The sequence below is a fragment of the Fundulus heteroclitus genome, chromosome 12, assembly GCF_011125445.2.
Source record: "Fundulus heteroclitus isolate FHET01 chromosome 12, MU-UCD_Fhet_4.1, whole genome shotgun sequence".
Lineage (NCBI taxonomy): Eukaryota > Metazoa > Chordata > Actinopteri > Cyprinodontiformes > Fundulidae > Fundulus > Fundulus heteroclitus.
Window position 1 is genome coordinate 21,634,565 of NC_046372.1, and position 25,773 is coordinate 21,660,337.

The window sequence follows — 25,773 nt, forward strand, 5'->3', positions numbered from 1 at the left end:
TTGTCAGTCATTCGGGGTTACTTTTCAGGAATTCGTTACCGAGTTTAAGACTATTTTTTCGCCCGAGTTAGATTCGGCTCATCAGTCTCGTCATCTCCTTACGTTTAAAACAGCGCGGTCGACGCGTATCTGACTTCTCAGTGGAGTTTCGTACGGTTGCCGCAGCGGCGGATTGGCAACCCAGACCGTTAAAGGCAGTATTTTTTCAGGCTCTTGATGAGTCCCTTAAGGATGAATTAGCCCGGGTGGAGGAACCCGGGGATTTTGAGGATTTTGTGGCGCTAGCCATCCGGTTGGATACCCGGCTACGTAGTCGGAGCCGAGTTAGACAGAACCAAGTCATGCGATCATCCACCCCTTCCACGCTCACCCATAGGGAACCGCGGTCCGCTCCATCACCTCCTGAACCCATGCAGTTGGGCCAGGTTGGTTTAACCAATAAGGAGCGTCAACAGCGTTTCGCGGGCAACTTATGTCTATACTGTGGAGGGGAAGGTCATTTCCTTAAGGATTGTCCGGTTCGGCCAAAAGATCCAGTCCACCGTTCGTAACGGGGAAAACGGTGGACGTTAATAGTTCTAGCCCCCGAGTAGTTACTAAGGCGCCATCTCTTTCTCGCTTACATTTACCCGTGACGTTAATGTTCGATCAAGATACTTTCGATGTCTCGGCTCTAGTTGATTCCGGTTCGGACTTCAACCTAATTGATCAAACCGTAGTGGATCAGCTTCGGGTGCCGGTCGAACCTTTACCCGAGCCTCTCCGGGTGTCGTCCTTGGATGGGCAGAGTTTAACCTTAATCACCCATCGCACTCGACCTCTAGTAGTGATAGTTTCGGGTAACCACCGGGAACAACTTTCGTTTTTTGTGTTCCCGGTAAAGCGTTCACCCGTTGTTTTGGGTTTAGCCTGGTTAAGTGTCCACAGCCCGCAGTTTAACTGGGCCGAGTCCCGATTAGAATCTTGGTCTCCAGCTTGTCATTCTCGTTGCTTACAGTCCGCTCGTCCTGTATCTGATACCCCTTCCCCTGAGACAGAGTCTGGGGACGTTCTCGACCTATCGCTAGTTCCGGAGGAATACCACGATCTTCAAAGAGTATTCAGTAAGACTCAGGCTTGTTCACTTCCCCCACATCGCCCTTACGATTACGCTATTGACCTTTTGCCTGGGGCTCCACTACCGGTGAGTCGGCTCTACAACATCTCCAGGTCAGAACGTCAAGCGCTCGAGAAGTATATAGGGGAGTCTCTAGCTACGGGGTTAATCCGTCCTTCATCCTCCCCATTGGGTGCGGGGTTTTTTTTTTGTTGGTAAGAAGGATGGAACCCTTCGACCCTGTATCGATTATCGAGGGCTTAACCAAATAACCGTTAAGAACAAGTACCCGCTCCCTCTATTATCCTCAGCCCTCGAACCGGTCCAGAATGCTAAGATCTTCACTAAACTTGATCTGCGCAACGCTTATCATTTGGTTCGGGTGAGACAGGGGGATGAGTGGAAGACGGCCTTTAAGACCCCGCTAGGTCACTTTGAATACTTAGTCATGCCTTTTGGTTTGTGCAATGCCCCAGCAGTTTTTCAAGCATTAGTGAACGATGTCCTTCGGGATTTTCTGAATGTTTTTGTTTTCGTTTATCTTGACGATATCCTGATTTACTCTCGTGACCTAGAACAACATAAACAACACGTCCGTCTTGTTCTCCAGCGATTATTAGAGAATCGCTTATTTGTTAAGGCCGAGAAGTGTGATTTTCACCAGTCTTCTGTTTCCTTTCTTGGCCTGATTTTAGAGGGTGGACAGGTGAAGTCTGATCCAGAAAAGATAAGGGCAGTGGTGGAATGGCCTGTTCCTGAGTCGCGCAAACAGCTCCAACGCTTTCTTGGTTTCGCTAACTTCTATCGGCGCTTTATCAGGAACTATAGTCAGGTAGCATCTCCTTTACATGCTCTCACTTCCCCCAAAATACCTTATGTCTGGAGTCCAGAGGCCGAGGAGGCTTTCAGTAGACTTAAGGCCCGTTTTTCCCAGGCTCCCATACTAGTTCACCCCGACCCAGCCAAACAGTTTATCTTAGAGATCGATGCCTCTAATACCGGGGTGGGAGCGGTTTTGTCCCAACAGTCGGAGGTAGACTGTAAGTTGCACCCTTGTGCGTTCTTCTCTCGTCGTTTATCACCAGCAGAGCAGAACTATGATGTAGGTGATCGTGAGCTACTAGCTATTAAACTAGCGTTGGAGGAGTGGCGGCACTGGTTAGAGGGATCCGAGCAGCCCATCATAATATGGACAGATCACAAGAACCTCTCCTATCTGCAGTCAGCCCGTCGACTCAACTCTAGACAGGCCCGTTGGTCTTTGTTTTTCTCTCGATTCAACCTCACCATCACCTACAGACCCGGCTCCAGAAATGTCAAGCCTGACGCACTGTCCCGTCTGTTTACATCTTCTGAACAAGAGAGGGAGCCGGAACCGATTCTTCCTCCCACCTGTACGGTTGGAGCACTGCATTGGGATCTGGAGGACAGAATCAGACAGGCCCAACTCTTAGACCCGGACCCAGGTACAGGGCCACCTGGGCTTAAGTACGTTCCCCAGTCTGTTCGTCCTGAGGTTCTACGTTGGAGCCATGACACGAAGTTTTCCGCCCATCCGGGCATTTTTAGAACCCAGTCCCAGGTCTCCCGGCGATTCTGGTGGCCTTCATGGACGAAGGATGTTCGAGAATATGTTCTCGCCTGCCCCGTTTGCGCCCAGAATAAATCTTCTACACAGCCACCTTCCGGTTTGTTAAATCCTCTTCCCATCCCCAGACGTCCATGGTCCCACATAGCGATTGATTTCGTTACCGGTCTCCCATTGTCCCAAGGTATGTCAACTATTCTGACGGTAGTTGATCGGTTTTCCAAGTCCTGTCACCTTATTCCCATCCGCAAATTACCCAACGCCCTCCAGACAGCTCAGCTTCTTATCAGACATGTGTTCAGACTCCACGGCATCCCTGTTGATATCCTCTCTGACCGGGGTCCTCAGTTTATCTCCCAGGTCTGGCGGCACTTTTGCTCTGCTCTGGGTGCCCGTTATACACTCACCTCTGGATATCATCCTCAGACTAATGGCCAAACTGAACGCATGAACCAGCAACTAGAAACTACTCTCCGCTGCCTTACGTCATCTTCACCCTCCGACTGGAACAAGTTTTTGCCCTGGGTGGAGTATGCCCTTAATTCACACATCACCTCAGCTACTGGACGTTCACCTTTTGAGGTTGCTTTGGGATATCAGCCTCCACTTCTACCCACAGAGGAACTCAGGATTCCCTTCACATCCGTCAACGACTACATTGCTCGCTGCCAGGACATCTGGAGATCAACCATCACTGCCCTCACTCGCACCGCAGAGCGGAGCAAGAGGTTTGCCGACCAGCACCGCCGACCAGCTCCTCAGTATCGCCCCGGTCAGAAGGTTTGGTTATCTTCCAGAGACGTTTTGTCTAATCCATCCGCTAAGAAGCTTGCTCCCCGGTTCACTGGTCCCTATGAGATAGAGACAGTGATTAACCCGAGCACTGTCCGTTTACGTTTGCCCCCTCACTCCCGAGTACATCCTACTTTTCATGTGTCCCAGATTAAGCCCGTTTTGGACAGCAACTTGTGCCCTCCTTCCGGACCCCCTCCACCCTCCCAGGACAGTCAGAACCCTCGGGTTCTCAGGGTTGTGGATGCCCGTCGGCGAGGTAGGGGTCACCAATACCTCGTCGACTGGGAGGGTCGTAGCTCTGAGGAGCGCTCGTGGGTTTCTGCAGCTACTATTTTGGATAAGGACTTGATTTCAGATTTTTGGGCTACTCAGCCCAGCACCTCTTCGTCTGGGCCGCCAGGAGGCGGCCGTTGAGGGGGGGGTAGTGTCAGGATTCTCTGTGCTGCTCTACTCTAACTCTATTCCACAGGTGTGTCTGGTTGGCTGAGGAGGCGTGGCCCACACCTGCAGCTCGTTGCAGGCGGCTTCCTCTGGCTTCTTAAGCAGAGCGCTGACAGATGGAAGACGCCAGAGCCTTAACCAGTCGTGGTACGACGTGGCCTCTGTCCCTACGCTCGGACACCAGCTTGTGAGTTTTTGCTCTTCGTTTTTGACTAATTTTTGGATCTCTGTTTGCCTCAGATTTTTGTGCTTGGATGCACTCACCCGTCTTGACGTCTCGTTCTGAAGAAACAGACCAGCAGAACCGCCTGCTCAGATTTTGCTCTGGCGCTCCCCTCTTACTTCCTGGATGTTACCCAGCGAGGCCTGAGTTCCCCTCTCCCGGTTCCTGCTGGTTCTGCATTCACTCTGGTCAATCCATCTGTCAACTGTTGCCGATGAGGTTCGCTCAGGATCCCTCGCCAGTTACATCAGCCGTCCTCAGCCACCAGCCGCCTACCTCCAGCTGAGTAGTATCATAGAGAATTCCCGACGCTACTTCTTCCCGGTTAGGTCCGCCCGGCTAAATGGTAAGCAGCGCACTTCTAGCATTCCCCTGGTTCAACTTTCAGAGTTTCTGACTTCCTCTCTCTTACAGACTCGCCAGCCTTGACGTTCTGATCCAGCCGACTCACCCGTAGTCCCGCCCTTAGATCTGCCTGTTTCTTATAATAAACATCTTTAAACTGTGTTTTGCCTCCCGATCGTATCTGCATGTGGACTCGTCACCTGAAAACCATGACTATATATATATATATATATATATATATATATATATATATATATCTATATATACATATGTATATATATATATATATGTATATATATATACATATGTATATATATGTAGTATATATACTATGTATATATATAATATATATGTATGTAATATGTATATAGATATATACATATGTATATATATGTATTGGTATATATGTACTATATATGTATATATGTATATATATATATATATATATATATATATATGTAGATATATATCTCTCTCTTCTCTATGTCTATCTTCTATATATATATATATATATATAGATATATATATATATATATATATATATATATATATGTGTATATATCTCTATATATATCTGTGTATATATATATATATATATCTCTGTCTATATCTATATCTATATATATATATATATGTATATATCTATGTCTATCTGTCTATATCTGTATCTATATGTGTCTACATATGTATCTCTGTATCTCTATATTAGATATATGTATATATCTATGTTATATCTATCTATGTATCTCTATAGGTATGTATAGATGTAGTATATCTAAGTATATAGATATATAGAGGGATTATGTATTATATTAGTATATGTAGATATAGATAGATAAGTATAGAGAAGATATATATATATAGATATAGATTAATATATATATTATATGTCTAATACCAAGGATATATTAACATATATATATACATACATAAAAAGACATATTATTATATTATATATAATATATATATATATAATAATATATATATATATATACATATATATATGATTATATATATATATACATATGTATTAATATATATGTATGTATATATGTATGTATATCATGTATATATATATATATACATATGTATATATATATGTATGTATATATGTATATATATATGTATGTATATATATATATATACATATGTATATATATATATATGTATGTATATATATATGTATATATATATATATACATATGTATATATATATATGTATATATATATATGTATATATATGTATATGTATATGAGTTTTTTATTTAGTTATGTTTTTCCAGCTCGGTCGTATTGTTAGCTTGAGATCTTCCGAGTTTTGCTTTCAGTTCGTACCTTAGACTTCTGGAATTGCCTTGCACTCTTATTTTTAGCTTTAGTTATCTATTTTTTTCTCTAGTTTAGCTGTACTTACCCTCGTCTCCCTCTTTGCTTGTTTTATAGTTTTATTTTAGTGTTTTGTTCCCTTCCAAGTCTTCTAGCTTTTTAGGTTTAGACCCTGTTGTCCCTGTCTCGACCCTGTAGTCCCTGTCTTGACCCCGTAGTCCCCTTCACTTGTGCCCCGGCGTTTCCCTCACGCCCTGGCGAACTTCTCCCTTGCGCCCCGGCGGTTCCCTCACGCCCCGGCGATCTCGTCCCTTGGGCCCCAGCGCTTCCCTCACGCTCCGGCGTTGTCTGCCCTTTGGCGTTTCCATACGCCCGTTCCTTCCCTTTGGCGTTGTGTATGCCCGTTCCTTCCCTTTGGCGTTTCCATACGCCCGTTCCTTCCCTTTGGCGTTTCCATACGCCCGTTCCTTCCCCTTGGCGTTTCCATACGCCCGTTCTTTCCACTTGGCGTTTCCATACGCCCGTTCCTTCCCCTTGGCGTTTCCATACGCCCGTTCCTTCCCCTTGGCGTTTCCATACGCCCGTTCCTTCCCCTTGGCGTTTCCATACGCCCGTTCCTTCCCCTTGGCGTTTCCATACGCCCGTTCCTTCCCCTTGGCGTTTCCATACGCCCGATCCTTCCCTTTGGCATTGTGTACGCCCATTCCTTCCCTTTGGCGCTGTGTTGCGCCCGTTCCTTCCCTTTGGCGCTGTGTAGCGCTCGCTCTCTTCCCCCGGCGCTGTCAAGCGCTCGCTCTTTCCCCTGGCGATGTCAAGCGCTCGCTCTTTCCCCCGGCGCTGTCAAGCGTTCGTGCTTTTCCCTGTTGTGCCGCGCCCTGGTTGTGCTCTGGCACATAAGTGTTCTCTTGCTCCCTGGTTCCCCCGTGTTCTCTGGCTCCTTGGTTCCCCGTGTTCTCTGGCTCCTTGGTTCCCCCGTGTTCTCTGGCTCCTTGGTTCCCCCGTGTTCTCTGGCTCCTTGGTTCCCCCGTGTTATCTGGCTCCTTGGTTCCCCCGTGTTCTCTGGCTCCTTGGTTCCCCCGTGTTCTCTAGCTCCTTGGTTCCCCCGTGTTCTCTAGCTCCTTGGTTCCCCCGTGTTCTCTAGCTCTTTGGTTCCCTAGTGTTCTCTAGCTCTTTGGTTCCCTGTGTTCTTTAGCTCCTTGGTTCCCTAGTGTTCTTTAGCTCCTTGGTTCCCCGTGGTCTCTAGCCTTAGTTCTCCCTGTGTTTCTCCTAGGCTTTTGTTTTCCTTGTGTTCTGATTTTGTTCGACTCTTCAGAAACATCAACCATCGCGGCCGTGCACTTGCATCCGAACAGATTCTTTGCGTTGCCTTACGTTTCTTTGCGAATGGAAGTTTTCTTTATAACATCGGGGATGCTGAACATATTAGTAAGGCTACTGTTTGCAGAGCGGTAAGGAAAGTGTGCCTCGCTCTTAAGCGCTTTCTGATAATTTTTGTATTGTTTCCTGGGCACAAACCAGTGAGAGTCATCAAAGAGGAGTTTCACAGGATTGCAGGTCAGTGGTGTATAAATCGGTTTAAATGAGGCTAACCTGATAAATTACATTCAGTTAAGAATATCTTGCTGCGCCCCTGGAAGTAACATAATAATTAGAATTCCCTTTAGGATTTCCAAATGTGGTTGGATGCATTGATGGCACACATATTCCGATCATTGCACCTTCTGAAAATGAAGCGGACTATGTGAACTGGAGATCCATCCACAGTAATAATGTGCAGGTACACTGACAGCCTACTGTTTCTAATGGTCAAAGACTACACCACAATACTGTAACATCTCTCATTCTTTGCACTGTCAAGATCATATGTGATGCTGCACATATAATTACAAATGTGGAGGCCAAGTGGCCTGGCTCTGTTCATGACTCAAGAATCTATCGGGAGTCAACCCTGAGCAACAGACTGGAAAGGGGTAAGTAAATGTATATCCTATACACGTATTCCAATGTATGCACTAAACACTTACAGGGGAATTTCTATGCAGCTCTAAAGCAATGTGAACTTTCTTACAGGAGAGATTGATGGCTTTCTGCTGGGAGATAGGGGTTACCCATGCCGACCAAATCTTATGGCCCCTTACCCAGAACCTGAACCAGGCCCACAGCAGCACTTCAATGTGGCACACTGCAGGACGAGAGCCTGGGTGGAGATGACCATAGGCCTGTTAAAAGCACGTTTCCAGTGCTTACATCACCTCAGGGTAACCCCTGAAAGGGCCTGCGACATTATTGTGGCATGTGTTGTTCTCCATAATATTGCCATAATTAGAGGGGAGCAACACCCTGCCCTACAATTACAAGACCCTGAGGAAGACCCCATCAACCCTGCAGATTTCCAGGATGGAAGGGTAGTCCGGGATATGATATGCCGCAATGTCTTCTCAGATTAATACACATGATATCCACCACCACCACAAAAAAAAATGAATAAACACAAAATCACAGCAATTTATGGTGTTCTTTATTTCATACAAATGCAACCACAAAATAAAATAATTAATAAACAAAATCACAACAATTTATATGGTGTTCTTCATTTGCTAAAAAAAGAAAAAAAAAAGAAAAAAAAAGAAAGATTTTAAAATAGTTTCAATACTTCCTAGAATTCACCTGTGACCATACACTCACCTCTAGCTTTAGTTTCAGAATGTCGATTTCCAGTTCTGCCTTTTGGATCTGGCGGTCCAAGTATACAAGTTCTTTGCTGTTTTTTTTTTCTATCTTTTTAATAAGAAGAAGTCTATATAACTCCTTAACTGGCAACTGAAAATACATTAGATTAGAGTTACATCATGAATGTAGTCTAACATTCAGAATGAAACTGTGGCATTTACTGTAAATCGCTGAACTGTGTCCATCTGTGCACCAGAAGTTGATGGACCTTCCTCCTGCTGTTCTTCCACACTCTGGGGGGTAGAGATAAGAATGACCATTTATAGATATAAACTTGGATTCTATAGGTTACTCCACATATAAATGTGAATGTGTAGATTGTTTGATGTGTTGACATATAATATTAAAATTACCTAGTCCTGTCTGTGGCAGCAGAAACGGTTTCTTCATCCCCATCATCCTGTGAAGATGAGCATTTCATAGAGTACACTTTATAATACTATTTGTCATAATTGATGGTGTATGGAGTAGGCTACTGACAACTGTATGGGGTACTGTTGGGACAGGAGGCTCCAAGAGGCAGATATTACCATCCAAATCTGTTGGGACCAACAAAAAACCCAACCCAAAGTAATATAAATGGAAATATCACATTTAGTCTATATAAAAAAAAATAACACTGTAGGTAGACCTCTTACATTTTATGAAGGCACTTGAATCTTCTGGAGTGACTGGCTCTGATGAAGTCCCTCCAGGAATTCCCTCAGCCATTGGCCTTCCAGCATTTAGGCTCAGGGCCATCTCTTCTGCATTTGTCAGGGGTGGTGGTGCAGGTCCTCCTCCGGTTTTACGAGCCTCTGCCTTCTTTCAGCTGAGTAGAAGTCAAATGGGAATGAACATTTAGACCAATGTCAAAAATGCTGCTGCACTGCTAGACACTGAATGCCATTTAGTCATTTAATATGTCAAATGTTTGTAAAGCCAGGTAGCTACTCTACTCCTATGATGTGCTCAAGGCTTACCTGCTTGAAGTATGTTTTTATATTTCATTTTCAGCTGCTGCCATGTTCTTTTGATGCCTGCAGGATTGCTAACCTGACAACAGCCAGATGCATGTCTCGCTCCGCCTAGCTCCACTCACTCATTGATTTCCCCAACCAAATTTATGGTCTGGCCAATCAGGACGCAGGGCGGGTGTTTCCTGGATGTGACATAGCGGAGAAGCGACCGTGAGATTCCAACAACAATGGCGGCTCGCATCGAGGAAGCAAGCGTTAACATTGATGCTGCTATTTCTTCTGTGTTGTCCAATCTACCTGATATTGTTTCATTAAAAGAACATCAGAGAACGCCTCTGAAGGCTTTTGTTGGTGGAAACCATGTTTTCGCCCTTCTCCCGACCGGATTTGGCAAGCGGTTAGCCGCTAACGAGCGGTTAGCCGCTAACCGTTAGCAGTTAGCGCAAACCATATTAGGAGGCCTTTAGTCCTCAACGTGGTCCGCCCGGGATCGACTCCGACCCGCGGCGCTTTGCCACCTGTCTTTTCCCCTCTTCCTGTCAGCTCACTGTCAATAAAACGCGTGCCACTAGAGCCGCGTCGCTCTCATCAGCGTCACGGGTTAGCTTCGGTGTGAGTGGTTGAAATAGCACGTCGATAAAGATGACAGACAAGTGGCTTATCCAATAATATGCAAGACTTTTTGATAAGCCCCAGCCTTCAATAAAGGCAATTCCTATGGAGAGGTCCCAGATGTATGTGAGTGAAGCTAGGCGGAGCGAGACATGCAGCTGGCTGTTGTCAGGTTACAGGATTGCACCTATCCATGAAAATTAAATTAGTTTTAATAAAATACTGTTCTTCCAGTTTCCCCTCTGATATTATAACAGTTGGGTAAGTTACTCTAAAATAGTTCTTAATTACTAACTACAAATTTTATCTTCAACAAGTCTAATTAGATTAATGTAATAATTACTGTCTCTAGAAAGTATTGGTCAACTTACTAATTTATTTTACTTACTTATTAATTACTTTCTAAATCCCAAATCAACCTCAACCACTTGAACAATACAAGGAGAGACAAGAAACTGCTCTTCTAATGCTTTCAAATAAACAATATTCAATTGCATGAATTAATCTTAAATTGACCAAAGTGTGTAACTAGGGGGAGAAAGTTAAATTAAAAATATACCTTTTAAAATTTGATATTAAATCCACTATTGTTTTATAGTCTTTAATTTAATTACAGTATTTAGATGACTTAGTAACTTAATTCATTACACCCAACACTGTATAAAAGTAATTAAAATGTAAATTTACACATTGACTCGAGCAGCTATTTTCACCCAAGCTAACTCTCTCTCCTTCGCCGCTGCAGCCGTGTTGCTTTTTTTTAAAAAAATACATGTTCAAATTCTGCATATGCTTGCATAAGCACATCCAGTTCTGCTGGTGAGAAATATGCACACCTTTTTTTGTCTGACGCTGTTGCCATGGTGACTCGTAATATCTGCGCTCCATTGATAATGGCTTTTTATAGTTGTGGTGCACGCGCTTAACTCAGAGTTAGTCAACTCAGAGTTGATTGAACTAACTCGTTTCAGCTGTTCTGAAACCCAAAACTCAGAGTTTCCCATCTCAGGCTAAGTCAACTCAGAGTTCAAGTTTTAACTCAGAGTTGGTTGAACCTCCTTATTGAAACAGGCCCCTGGATGTTCTCTGGAGGACTGAAACGCCTCAGTCAGTGACGTCAGTCTGTGGGTCTGTTGGGGCAATCAGAGAAGTTTCGTCTCCTCTCTCCGTTTCTGTCGCACAACGTTTTCTTGCTCATGGTTTTTCACGTGCTTAGATAAATTTGTTGTGTTTCCACTGAATGTAACCGGCTTTTTACAAAACATACAGCTTGATTTCATTTACGGTATTGAAATAGGGCCAAACGGCGCTTCTTTCTCTCTTCATGTTTTTCCGCTTGTGCGCTCTCTCTCTCCGAGTCTGATCAGCAACAGCGCGGTTGTTTGTGTGTGGGTCTGAGTGGGCGGGCCAGGCTGAGCCTGCGTGCTAATTGGCTGGCGCCGCTGAGCCATTTAAGAGAGGGGAGGGGGAGCAGCAACGTGCCGTGACACAGACTGACACTCTGACTGACCATAAAAATGGTTAGAAGGTCAGTTTTGCCCCCCCCCCCCCCCTCTGTCCTGGGCCCGGGACAACTGACCCGTTTGTCCCCCCCTGTTGGCGGGCGTGTCTGGAAGCATCATACTACAGCTGTAATCCAGTTCAAACGGAACCAGTTTATTGTTATCGTATTTTGACTGGGTCGCAATGAGTACCAGCAAACTTTATTACCCCAGAGGTTTTGTCCAGCTGGAAAGTCCATTTCTGATTCCCCACTTTGTCAATCAGCTGAGACTTTACCTCCTGATCTGCGTTGTTGACACACTCTACTGCCAAAAGTATTCGCTCACCTGCCTTGACTTACATATGAGCTTCATTGAGTCCCATCACTGATCCATAAGGCCCGTTTACACTACACCTAAAAACCGAGCCATGCCGAGACCGGTCCTAGCTTGGTCCAGTTAACTGAGATAAATGCAGCCGTTTACACACACAGGAGTTATCTCGGTTATGGTTCCTTGGTTGCTCCTCGCCTCCTAGTGGCGATCTGCGTTACTACCGCTCTCTGGGATTGAAGGCGGGACCGAGCAAATCAAAATGGCGGCACCCGTCACATTCAGGATGTTATTGTTATGGGCCTTTCAGACAGGCTGCGACGACCGCACTGCTGCGCTGTGAAACCCATTCTTTTCAATGGCTTGCGCCGCGCCAGGGCGGTTTATCGCTGCGTCGAGCAAAGCGCAAGCACAGCGCAGCGCACCGCTTCGCGCGCCGCGCCGTGACGAATGTACGCGTTGCCATAGAAACCGCAAATGCGCTGCGGTGAACCCCGCGGCAAGCGCAGCGCAAATCGCTTCCTGTCTGAAAGGCCCTTAGACAGATTCGGCTTTTGGGACGTGGATAAGACAAATGAACGTCTAATAAGGATTTACAGACGCGGGAAACAACAACAGACGCTGAGGTTCATAAGCAGAGTCATCACTGGAAACCGTGTGGCACGGTAAGGAAGCTAGTATTATTATGAATGTCTGAAATTTGTCTGAATGGAGCGTGAATCGGGACGTGCAGCCAGACACGCCGGAAAACCCGCTGACAGTCAGCTGACTGTAAGGGCATGACGCGGTCTGCTCACGCGCTCCTCGTTATCAGGGAACCGGGCTAAAAAAAACCAGTCCGAGACCTGGTGATGAACTGGTCTGCAGTTAGCGCGGTCCGGTTATCGTTAGCGCGGTCTGGTTCAGTCTGCTGACCATTTACACACAAGAGTTATCTCGGTTACCGAGCTCGGACTGGTCTCGGCTCGGTTAAAAAAGTGTAGTGTAAACGGGCCTATAGGGTTCAGTATGACGTTGGTCAATCCTTTGCTGCTAGAAAAGCTTGACGTCTTCTGGGAAGGCTGTCCACAAGGTTTAGAAGTGTTTATGGGAATTTATGACCATTCTTCCATTTGTGAGATCAGACACTGATGTTGTACGACAAGGCCTGGTTCTCAGTCTCTGCTCTAATTAATCCCAAAGGTGTTCTATCGGGTTGAGGTCAAGACTCTGCAGACCAGTCAAGTTCATCCACACCAGACTCTACCATCCATGTCTTTATGGACGTTGCTTTGTGCTCTGGTGCTCAGTCATGTTGGAAGAGGAAGGGGCCAGCTCCAGATTTTTTCCACAAAGCTGGGGGCTTGGAATTGTCCAAGATGTCTTTTTCTGCTGAAGCATTCAGAGTTCCTTTCACTGGAACTAAGGAGCCACGCCCAGGTCCTGAAAAACAGCCCCACACCATAATCCCCCCACCAAGCTTTACACTTGGCACAATGCAGTCAGAAAGAACCGTTCTCCTGGTAACCGCCAAACCTAGACTTGTCCATCAGATTTCCAGATGGAGAAGCATAATTCGTTACTCCCGAGAACTATTTCCACTGCTCTGGAGTCCAGTGTGGCATGTTTTACACCAATGCATCCGGCGCTTGGCGTTCCAGGGCATAAATGCAGCTGCTCGACCATGGAAACCCGTTCCATGAGGATGTCTGTGCTGTTCTTGAGCTGACTTGAAGGCCACATAAAGTTTGGAGATGTGTAGTGATTGACTCTGCAGAACGTTGACGAGTTCTTCGCTCTATGCGCTTCAGCATCCGCTGACCCCACTCCATTAGTTAAGGTGGCCGACCACTTCATGGCTGAGTTGCTGTCGTTCCCAAACTTCCATTTTCTTATGATACAGCTGACTGTGGAATATTTAGGAGTGAGCAATGGACTGGATTTGTTGCCCAGGTGGCTTCTATCACAGCTCCAAGCTGGAAATCTTTGGGCTCCTGAGAGTGACCCGTTCTTTCACAAATGTTTGTGAAAACAATCTACATGCATCGGTGCTAGATTTTAGACACCTGTGGCCAGTTCAGCCCAACAGGTTGCATCCTGCAGCATTCACTTCCTGCTGGATGAACATGGAGCCACTGAGTCAAATCAGAATCAAGTTTATTGCCAAGTAGGTTTGCACTTACAAGGAATTTGACTTGGTGTTGATGGTGCAGACAAAACAAAATAAAATAGAATAGATATTTATATATACAGAAGCTATACACACTCAGTAAACTGTGCGTTAATGTAACGCAGAAGCTTGTAAGTCCTGAACGGGGGAGAGAGGCAGTGTCACAGGCGGCTCTTGGCTTTGTTGATAAGGCCGGTAGCAGATGGGAAGAAACTGTTCTTGTGGAGTGAGGTTTTGATCCTGATGGACCGCAGCCTCCTGCCAGAGGGAAGTGACTGAAATAGTCTGTGACTGGGGTGCGAGGGATCAGTCGTGTAGCTCAAGCTCCATGTAGCAGAAAAAAGATTCCTATTTTTAGGGGTTTAAGCAGTTTTACACACACAGGCTTTCAGGTTCAAATGCTGCACTGCAAACAAGACATTTAGGGAGTCGTACTTTGTTTCAGTTCAAATAAAACATACTTTATCACAAAGGGAAACAAAATAAGAAGTCAGTTTAAGACAACTCATTTGAACCGATAATAAAAAGATTCCTCTGGAAGAAGCTTGTTGATGGACGTTCCTCCCCCTACCTCAGAGGTCCAAGGCCTTTTGACAGTGGTGGTCCCTTGCTTAGCTCTCAGCTTTAGTAATAATAATAATAAAAAACTATCATCTGTATTATCAGTCTTTAGTCTGATTTGTTTTTTTATATTTATATGTAATCACTAACAACTGTAGACAAAATATGTTATTTTAAAAATATTTTAAATTAAATGTGACTTCTTTAAATTATCTTGTGGTCTTGCTCCTCATGTCCGGCTTTGAGAGACGTTCTGCTAACCCGTTCCTGTCCAGGAGCTGACATGCAGGTTCTAGAAAAGGTTGTTGTCCCGTAGGGTCGAATTGAACCAACAATTGACTCCTTCCATATTGTGATTAAATTAAAAACTGCAGCAATCCTTAAAAAAAGCTTTGGAGTCAAGATAACATTTTGCTGTTAGTTTCTGTAGAAGCGTAGATGATGAATCATCTACAGATCATGTCTGTCTGACATCCAGAGGAAGGTTGTTCCTTTCATAGTTTATAAGGTCCACATTGTCCACTAGGTGGCGCTCTGATTACATTGTTGCAATGTTGGTAAAATCCTGCATGATTTGGAACATGAGATCCAAGATGGTGGAATAAACAGCCTTACTGAGACAGATATTGACATTATTATTTTATTTTGTATGAAACCAGTTTGAACAAAGAAATTTTGCATGCACTACAACCAGTGCCGGCCCGAGCCTATTGGGGGCCCTAAGCAGAATTTGATTTTGCCCCCCCCCCCACCACGCAAAATCACCTATGCTAGAAGATGATTGATACAAATGTCACGCTATAATGTTATAGGGAATAATAATAATCAAATTGTTTTTATTGATTTTTCATGTTGAAACAAAAGACATCCCAATTAAAACATACAGAACAAAAGAGTAGGACTCAAAATTTACATCACAAAAACAGCTCAAAAAACACAGACAAACTAACGACAAGACAGATCCTACTACCATACACGCCACTCGTGTTCCAGTTAAAACTAGATACATATAATTAATGTCATTGTGGTTGTTATTGCCATTCATAACTAAGGAAAATAAGGGGGGGGGGGGGCTCTGCTAGTTATGCTGAAGCAGATGAAAATTCAGATTCTAAATAGGAAATAAAAGGTTTCCAGACCTTGAAATATCTCTTAGTGTTGCCCTGTAAAGTAAATCTAAGATGTTCCAACTTTAGGTGTGCCATCACCTCCTCTACCCATCTTTGGTGAGTTGGCGGTGCTGCCTTTATCCAATAAAATAAAATTAATCTTCTGGTCAATAATTAAGAAAATGCCATTGCTTTCCTTTGACAGTCGTTAATTCTGTTTACCCCGGTGCAACTCCAAAAATAGCTACCAAAGGAAAGGGTTCAATATTTTTCTTGCAAATGGATGAAAAGGCTTTGAAGATTTTGATCCAGAATTCTTTTGGCCTGGGGAGAGACCAGAGCATTTGACATGTGTTGGAACATGTTTACATGGTGGGCAAGTCGGATCAGCTCCCTGGTAAATTCTTGCCAATTTGTCCCTCGTGAAATGAAGTCTATGTACCACTTTAAACTGTGTTAGTCCATGTCTGACACATACAGATGAAGAATGTGTTCTATTGCCCACATCCATTCATTATTTGATATGTCCAGCTCTAATTCTTTCTCCCATTTCCTTCTTATGTGGTCAAGGGATAGAGAAGACACCCTCTGGATATTTACATAGAGCATAGAAACCGACCCCTTAGTAGTCAGATTCATATCCAGTAGCTAATCTATCCACCCACACTGTGGTGATTCAAGAGATGAGAATGTCTTTTCACAAAATCTCGAATCTGAAAATATCTGAAGTAATTAGTTTTTAAGGGGATTCCATATTCTTTTTCCAGCTGAGCAGCAGACATAAGTACACCATCTTTAACCAGACTTTTAATAGATTCCACCCCAGCTCTATGCCATTCCTTAAATGCTGTTCCCCCCCAGAGCTGGAGAGAACAAGTGATTATCATAAACGAGAGAAGACAGGAGGCATTTCTGTTTTTAAAATTGTCCAAGAAATTGGACCCAGATTTTGATATGGTTTTATACAACAGAGTTATTTGTGTAAAGGTGCTTGCTTAAGGGCAGAGGGGTACAACTCAGGGAACGCAGGGATATTGGGCTAGATGCATATCTTTCCATATGTACCCATACTGGGGTTTCCTCATCATCTAACTGCGAGACCCAAAATAGCAACTTATGTAGATTAGCTGCCCAGTAATATTATTATTATTATTATTATTAATAATAATAATAATGCTCCGAAATGCTCGTGGCAGGATGTAACAGGAAAAGCAAAATGTTGTTAGCCTATGGCGAAAGTTTATGATTTTGCATCCCCCTGCGTATCCCCCCCCAGTTCAGCACCATTCCTCAACATTATTGGAAGAGGCTGGATTGCCACATCAAAGAGCAGGACTGACAGAGGACACCCCTGTTTTGTTCCCCCGAAACAGAGGGAATGGGTCAAATATTATGTTATTCGTTCTTACCATATCTTGGGGATTCGCATATATTAACTCGATCCACAAACAAAATTTAGGACCAAATCCCAATCTCTCAAGGATGTTAAACAAATTAAGATACTGTATTCTATCAAAGGCTTTGTGGGCATCTAGGGATATTACAATCTCTTGATCAATGTTATCATCAGCAGTGTATATCAAATTAAAAAGGTGATGGAGATTACTGGGAAGTTGTTAACCAGCAACAAATCCTGCCTGTCAGCATGCAGCTTGTAGGCTGCATGCTGAGTCTCTCTCCCTCTCTCTCTTTCCTGCGCAGCCTGATTGGTTCCACCTGTCAGGCTGTTATCAGCCTCCAACTGCTTCCACCTGGTTCCACCCTTATTTAAACTCACCTCATTCTGCTCTCATCGCCGGTCCGTAGTGTTCACTCCCGCTCCGTCAGTATCCTGTGTCAGCTCAGTTTTTTGTTACAGTCAGCCTGAAGATGTTGCTTCAACTTGGTTTTTGTTCAAGTCATTTCCCTAAGACTCTGCTCAGCTCTGCTCCATCGGAAGTTCTCTATTCCTGTCCTCGTCTCCACTGCTGTTCCACGTTCCCAAGTTCCTGAGTTGTTCCACGTTCTCATGTTCTGCAGCTGCTCGACGGTCAAGTCCGCAACTGCTCCACATTCTCAAGTTCTTCAGCGGTTTCCGCGTTCTCAAGTTCCTGAGCTGTTCCACATTCTCAAGTTCCCGCTGCTGTTCCACATTCTCAAGTTCTGCAGCTGTCTCCACGGTTTCAAGTCCTCCGCTCCAGAGTTTCCTCCCGGTCAGTCACCCATTACTCCTCCTGTCAGCCAGCTTCTGCACCCTTCATCTCCGTCCATAAAAGACTCTGGTTCCTCTCGTCATCTATCTTCCATCATGTTCAATAAACTCACTTTATGAACTAGCTCTGTGTGTGCGTGCTGTGTCCGGGTTCATCCTAAGACAAATCATGACACTGCCTGGTCAGAATGTATTTTATTACTTATAACAGACTCAATCCTTGCTGCTAGTACTTTGGTCAATATCCTATAATGACATCCGAATAGACTCACTGGACGAAATGATTCACATTTGAGTGGATCTTTATTTTTCTTAAGGGTCACCGAAATCATAGCCTGTGACTGTAGCGAATATTATAAACGAATACAGTGAGGTTTTGTATTAATATAAAATAAATTAATAAACAATACAAAAAAATACTTCAATCTTTTTTTTAAACTTCTGAATACAAACTGTCACAAAACATATTAAATAAATTCTTTCATCATCATTCATTCATTCATTTATATCACTTGTTTGAGTTATTGAATTGTTAATTGTAACATTAACATTAACAAACAGACCATTATGGGGTTTTATCGGGGTTCCTCAGGGCTTGGTGCTCGGTCCATAATTGTTACCTTTGCTGAGTTATTTGCTGATGATACTAATATCTTTTGCTCCAACGGAAGCAGCAGCTTTCATAAATCCCAGAAATGAATAGAATTAAACAGTTATGGATAAATGTCAAAAAGTTTGAATAAAACACAACTTATTTGGTTTAGGAAGTTAAAAAATATAGGATAAGTATAAGTCAAGGTAGAGAAAGTTGCATGGAACACATGGATGCTGATGTTTGACAACAGAGCAGATAAATAAAAGCTTATAAATGATATTGTTGGATGATGTAAAGCCACTGCTTTACATTAAACATTAGGATATGCATGTCCTTTATAAAATATATTATACATTATACAACAATAAATATTTTATAGGGTATAATTTATGTATTTTACTTGGTAGATCAGAACATACATATTCATTTATTGTTAGAGAATGTGTAAACAAATAAATACACTGTAGGCCATCCAGTCAGGATATATATGATGGCTTAATTATATAACTTATTGTATAAAACAGTTGTTCATGACATAGGTTGGATATAATTATAATCTAAAGATAAATCATTGGTATGAATATTTGTAGATCACAAATGTTTAGGGAGCATAGAACAAAAGCCTTCACTTCCTGCTGGTGAGATCCTGCAATCTGAACAACGATTAGTTTCCCTCCGTTTGGCTGGAAGCGTTAAAACTGATCCATGGAGACCAGGAAGGAGGTCAGAAATTAAAGTTATTTCATGTCAGTTTAACTTTATTTAAACTTCAGAGGTGCAGCTGTAAACAAACACCTAAAGATCAGTTTCATTAAATCTGATCCACAAAAACCTCCTGAACTGTTAACTCAGGAGCCGGCCTGTGATTGGTCGGTGTCTCAGCCTATGGGATTGATCAGTTTACCTGTCTCAGTGACTCCTGGTGTCTGATTGGTCCTGCCCCTGTGAACTTTGACCTTCTCTCACCTGTCCTTTGCTAAAGCTGAACGCGGGTTTGAATGGTCCTGCAACAGTTTCTGGTGAGTAAAACTTAAAATAAATAAAACGTTTGAAATTTTTACTCCTATACTTTTGTTGTATGTTTATTCTTTTGATGATGAGCGAGAAAAACTAGTTTTAACAATTAAAAAAGCAATAAAGTGTCTAGAATGTTTATGTCTGGGATCATTTCCAGAACTTTATTTTTAGTTTAAGGGAAATCTGGGAGTGAAACATCGAAGAATAAAGGATGTTGGGTCAAGCTGAACTTACAGCTGGAGACTTTTTCTTATTTGTTGGACAAACAAGAACATTAGGATTTATTTCTCTTGCCACTCTGTGTCAGAGTCTAAAGTTCAAGAAGAAACAAAATCCCAGAGATAAGACAGGATGGCTGTTTATAAGTGCAATAACTTACTTATATTTGTAATAAGGTGATATAAAAATGCAATAAACAGAACCTGTGTGCTGACATTTGCTGACTGTACAAAAATGGAGTCAGCAGATAAAAGTACAAATCTTCTTGGGTTCTTGAACTAGAACAAACGAGCTTTAAAGATGGTTTGCATTCTTATTATTTCAGCTCAATGAAACTCTGGACAACCTTCATCTGAGACTGAATCTTCTTCCATTTCCTTTTATCCTTGAATCAGGTGAGTCCGTTTAGTCTTCAGACGGCTGCTGTTCATAATTATTGCTGCTTCCAGGGTGAAGCTTTGCTTTAAGTAATGTCGCAATCATCTAAAAATCTGATTTATGGTTCTTAGACTTAGACAACTTTATTTGTCATTTTGTATGCACACAGTGCGTACAGAACGAAATTTTGTTGCATACAGCTTTGTAAATTGCAGTAAAAGTTAGATTACAGTTTTAGTTGCAGCAGAGATTTAAAAGTAAACATAGATTTAAAATACACTATAAAAACAATTGAAATGTAAATTCAATTGTTCTGATTCAAAACAACAATTTAAAGACTCGATGCAGACTGCTGGGCTTCCTTAGAAAACTTTTAACCAATGGTCTAGATGAGCTGTGTTAATTTAGAAGTACTGGCCTAATTCTGCTTAGCTCTGACGGCCCATTTTTACCCCGCTTTAAGATTTGACAGTAAATGAGAAAAACATTGATCAGAGGTAAACATTGTAATATGCATATTTAATTCATTAGGAATTCCCACCAGAGACAGAAGTTTACATTATGATTTCGTTGTATTCATTACAAGCTGACATCCTGGCGATGTAAAAAGTTCTGTCTGACTTTCACAACTCTGAAAACATCTTTAAACGGGTGAGACCCTCCCATCTCTTCAGGAGGGGGTGGTGTCAAATTTGGGTCTATCTGTTCGAACAAAGAGGCTGTTCTACTTTGCCAAGGGTCAAGCCAAATGACCTACGCCCCTGCCTTATAAAACCCAACAGCATGTTTTCTCTTACCCTCAAAGGGGAGAGACAGTCAACAATCTTACATTACTTTAGCTCTCCCATACAAATTCAACTAAGATATTTATTTTCCTCAACAGCTGACTTTGAACAGAGCACTGACATGATATGTTGTGAACTGGTGATAGATAAATAAACTGTAACTTCCAGTATCTCTGCGTCTTGTCCACCAGTGATGGTGGGATGGAGCGAGAGATTAATAGACAGACCGGGGGTGCGTCTGCAGTGATGCTGGCGCTGATCCGGTCTGTTCTGGTGAAGAAAGCTGAGCCAAAAGGCAAAGCTCTAGATTTATCGGTTCATCTATGTTCCAACCCTCTTTTCTAGTCATGAGGCCTAGAACAGGACTAAAATATTTTTATCTTCTTTTGGCTTCTCACCTTCAGGGCTCGCCACAGGGAGCCATCTGTTTCTATCTGTTTCCATCTAATCCTATCTTCTACATCTTCTTCTCTCACACATGCCACCTTCACATCCTCTTTACCTCCATCCATAAATCTCCTCTCTGCTCTTCCTCCAAGTCTCCTGCATGGCAGCTCCAGCCTCAGCATCCTTCTACTGATGTCCTCACTATCCCTCTTTTGTACATGTCCAAACCATCTCAGTCTGGATTTTTTGTCTTTATCTACCGTATTTTTCAGACTATAAGTGTATAAAAATATAAGTCGCATCATTCAAAAAAATGCATCATAAAGAGGAAAAAACATGTATAAGTCACACTGGACTATAAGTCACATTTATTTTGAAATGTATTTCACACAATCAAAGACTAAAAACTGACATTTATTCGGGTAAATAAATGTATTCATTTACACAGCTGCATCCATAAACAGCTGAATAACATGGAACATACCTGAGAGGATGAATGGAGTAAATTAGCCGCTACAACCAGCAGGTTTTATCCAGCGCATTTCAGAGTAACGGTCCGCTATGATGAAAGTTGTCCAAATTAGACCCTGAGTGTAAAAGTGCTACGTGCTAAGCTAACAGTACAACACAGATGTTTCAGAGAAACATAAAGCTCAAGTTCATCAGAGAAGTTGTAAAACGCCCAGACAACACAGCTGTAAACTAGCGCTAGCTGCTGTTAGCTTCACAGCCCAGTAACAGGTTCTGTCTCGGTCTGGTTCCTTCGACCTACACCAAGCAACAGACTGAAACAGAGAAACAACGTACTAACATGTGTTCAGTCTATGTTGTTACTGTTAATTTAATGTTTCAATTATTTTTCAAATGGTACAGGAGCAGGATAGTTTTTTTTAACAATCCTAGAGCGCCCTCTTGTGGCTAATAATATAATTTATGTTAATGTTTATTCCTTGGTTCATGTTGGTCAATATGAATTACCTTTTAAAATTGATATCAAAGTCGTAGCTGACTATAAGTCACAGGATCAGCCACACTATGAAAAAAAGTGTGACTTATTTACGAAAAATACGCTATATAAATGTAACATGAGCTGCTTCTAGTGTCATGCATTAGCAGGCAGAAAACCCAATATTCCTACCAGACACAGTGTTAGGTACTAAAAGGTGTATTGACAAGGAGAGAACAGAGACTTGGTGCAGGCAGGAAGCCTCTGGCGGTTAATGCTGCCTCTGATGGAGCGAGGCAGGGAAGATCCGAGTGCTACAGCAGAAGGTGATAGTCAGGATCCTAGAATCACTTCTGATGGATTAATGCGGGTCCATAACAGGCAGACAGACAAATTGGTGGAAAAGGCTGAGATCGAGGCTGTGAAAGCATTCCAGGTCGTGTCTAGAAAGTGAATCGAATCAATCCTTTTTCCACCTGAAACACAGATTTCGTACAGGAAAATGTTTTAACATAATTACAGATTATTGAGACGAAATTATCTTTAACAGGAAAATTAGCTAGAATAAAACAGATCAGAGATAATTGCAACAAGTAACCTCACAACCACACATGTAAGAATCTCCAGGTTGAAAAATAACAATTATTGAATGAAAGCAAATTTAAAGAAGGTCAATTGGAAAAAAAAATATCTTTGGCCTTTTTATGGTGTAATAGAGTGTATGTTGTGAAATAAATTAAAATAGGCTGATTTCTCTGTTTGTTCAGCTGCTCCATCAGTCGGATCTCGTTGGTTTCCTGGAAGATCCCATCATGGCTGAAACGTTCGGTGAGTCCAGACAGAGTTTATATTCCAGAGACACTCATAAGTTATGACTGATTGGTGCTTAGTTTCCTATGTGAACACTTATCTCCATAAATGGAGTTTAAAAAAGATTATTATTGATTGTATTTTCAATGTAAGACTTTGTTTCATCCAAAGTACATCCATGGTTGATTTTACTGACTGTGTGAAAATAATTCTGCTTGTTTCCAAATACCCCCATTCTGGAAATTCTTGGAGACAATAATTAGTAAAATATCAATCTAGTTTTCCTTTCACTGCTGTAAAGGATTATAAGATCAAAGATGCTGGAACCTCAGAAAGCGGATAACAGGGAGAAAACCATAAACTCATGGACACATAGGTTGAACGAAATGGACTAATTAAGGGAAAGGGCTCAGCTTAAACGCAGTTAATTCTTTAAACAGCCCAACCAGAGAAGAAAGAGAAGAGAAATGGATCTCAAATAAAGAGTGAGGCTGACACCATCCTTTATGTTCCCTCATGTTTTGAACCAGAAGCAAACATGTCCCTCAGCTCCACTGGTTTTAGAATAAGTGGCGTTCTGACATGGAGGAATAGTTTGAGTTCAAAGTCTCTGACCAGATAACATTAACATAAACGTTTAAAATAGTTTGATTTTATTGAGTGATTTTGTCCGTGTGTGGACCAGTGAAGGAGGTTTAAATGGTTGCTCTTGGTGGAGCTGGAGGGCAGAGGTGGAGGACGGAGTTACTGGTAGTCAGATCAGGATTTTATGTGGGCATGCATGTTAAACATAGATGGTGCAGGAAAACCTTTTGGTACTTTAAAAAAAGCTGATAAGAGACATTCCTGTGAGCTTACGAAGAGATAAGAGAACGTTTTATTGGTTCAGTAAAACAGATTTGATTTACTGTCTACAGTAAGATTCTGGGTGGAGAACTGGCCTCATTTCCTGATCCTAGATTAGGTCCATTTGAAACTGAACACTGGTGTCCTCAGCGTCTCATCTAAAGTCAGGTCTGGTGGAGGGTTAAATTTTAACACCTGAAGACCAATCCCTGCAGATAAACCTGCTGTCCTTTGTCCCATCTCAGCCTTCTGGGCTCAGCAGAACCTGGATTAATGGGTGTAGAAACAACGGCTCATTGCATCCCCCCCCCCCCCCCCCCCCCCCCCATGTTGTGCAGAAAACTTGAAATAGCAACAAAAACATGAAACAGCTTGAATCTGCTAAAATAACCGTGCTTATAAATCACCTTTGCTTTTATGATTTCTACAGTTTAGTCTCATTGGTTTTGTATGATAACATGAACATCCCATAGTACATAAAAATGACCTAACAGAAATCTGTGTGCCTCTCTGCTCTCTCTCTCAGCCATCTACGATGTGCCTCGTTTGATCCGCAAAGTCAGCAAAAATATCATTTTCAACTGTAAGTCATCCTGATGTGACTCGTTTCCGTTGTTCTACAGTTTACTGCAGCTGATTGAGCCCCTGCAGGTTTGCATGGGAGGGCTGATGTTCATCTGCATTCCTTCACAGGTGGTCAGTCCATCAAATGGCCAACAGCCAGACACATTTACTCTCACCTAAAGGCAGTTTAGTCAGTCATTATTATCAAACCTCCATGTTTTCAGACTGTGGTACCAAACGTGGAGCCCCTGGAGATCACCCAGCATTAGTCTATTGTTCTTTCAGTCTTCTTGGATGACCAAATGAAAAAAACTGACTGGATAAAAAAACTGTTTTTAATTAATATTTTTAAGATGCAAAAAAATAAATAAAATATTGCAATACTTATTTTTATACATTCTTTGGTGCGTTTCATCTTTATAATCTCCTTTCTGATGTCCAATAGAAAACGTCTAAATCAACTTCTAATGAAAAATGGACAACTCAAAGTCCAATCCTGTCTTTTTGCAGCGACTCGGGTTTCAGGTGCTGAATCCTCAGTTTCTTACTGCCACCATTTCTGTGGTTGTTGCTGCTCCCATAATTTTTATTCCTCAGCTCACCTGCGATAATAGACAGTAGCACTGTCATGGTAAGGTTAGGCGAGAAAATGTTTGTTGCTCAGTGGTTAGGATTAGGTTTGTGAAGTTGTTAGCTCATCCTCCTCAGGAGGATCCTCAGAGAATTAATATACAATGAGAAAGGTTTACCTCAATAGGTAATTTTTTACATCGTTTTGTAAATAGACTGCTGTTATTCCTCTTTTTAACATGAAAATGTCACTTTTTAAAATGCTAATGACTATTTGTACAAATTTAGCTTTTCAGCTAGTGCCTATCTGGTAAATTCATGAAAACTACACAGTTTTTACTTCGCTCTGTGAATCAACTGCTGCTTTTCTTCTTTTATTTTTAACGTGAACATCTCAATATTACCTATTAATACTTGCATAGTATGTTTCCATCCATCCATCCATTTTCTGACTTGCTTATCCCTCCTGGGGTCACAAGGGGTGCTGGTGCCTATCTCCAGGATTCAATGGGTGAGAGGCAGGGTTCACCCTGGACAGGTCACAGTATGTTTCCCCTTCTGATAAATCTTTCTCCCTGGTTGTACAGCTTAGCCTTAAAGCGTCCTAGTCATGTACTTTGACCATATAAAGAAAACACACACACTATAAAATCTATTCATCTTCAAATAAAACAACGACAATTATTCATCTTGATAGTCCTAATTTATTCCTTCTTG

General features: G+C 42.5%; 1 protein-coding gene across 1 annotated transcript; it reads left to right on the forward strand.

Annotated features, from left to right (window-relative positions):
• Positions 1–4,357: 4,357 nt before the first annotated feature.
• LOC105932568 (putative nuclease HARBI1) lies at positions 4,358–8,331 on the forward strand. Its single transcript, XM_036143651.1, has 5 exons — positions 4,358–4,362; positions 7,127–7,368; positions 7,479–7,591; positions 7,673–7,784; positions 7,885–8,331. Exons 1-5 carry the CDS (start codon positions 4,358–4,360, stop codon positions 8,259–8,261), a joined length of 849 nt encoding a protein of 282 aa, XP_035999544.1. The 3' UTR covers positions 8,262–8,331.
• Positions 8,332–25,773: the final 17,442 nt, after the last annotated feature.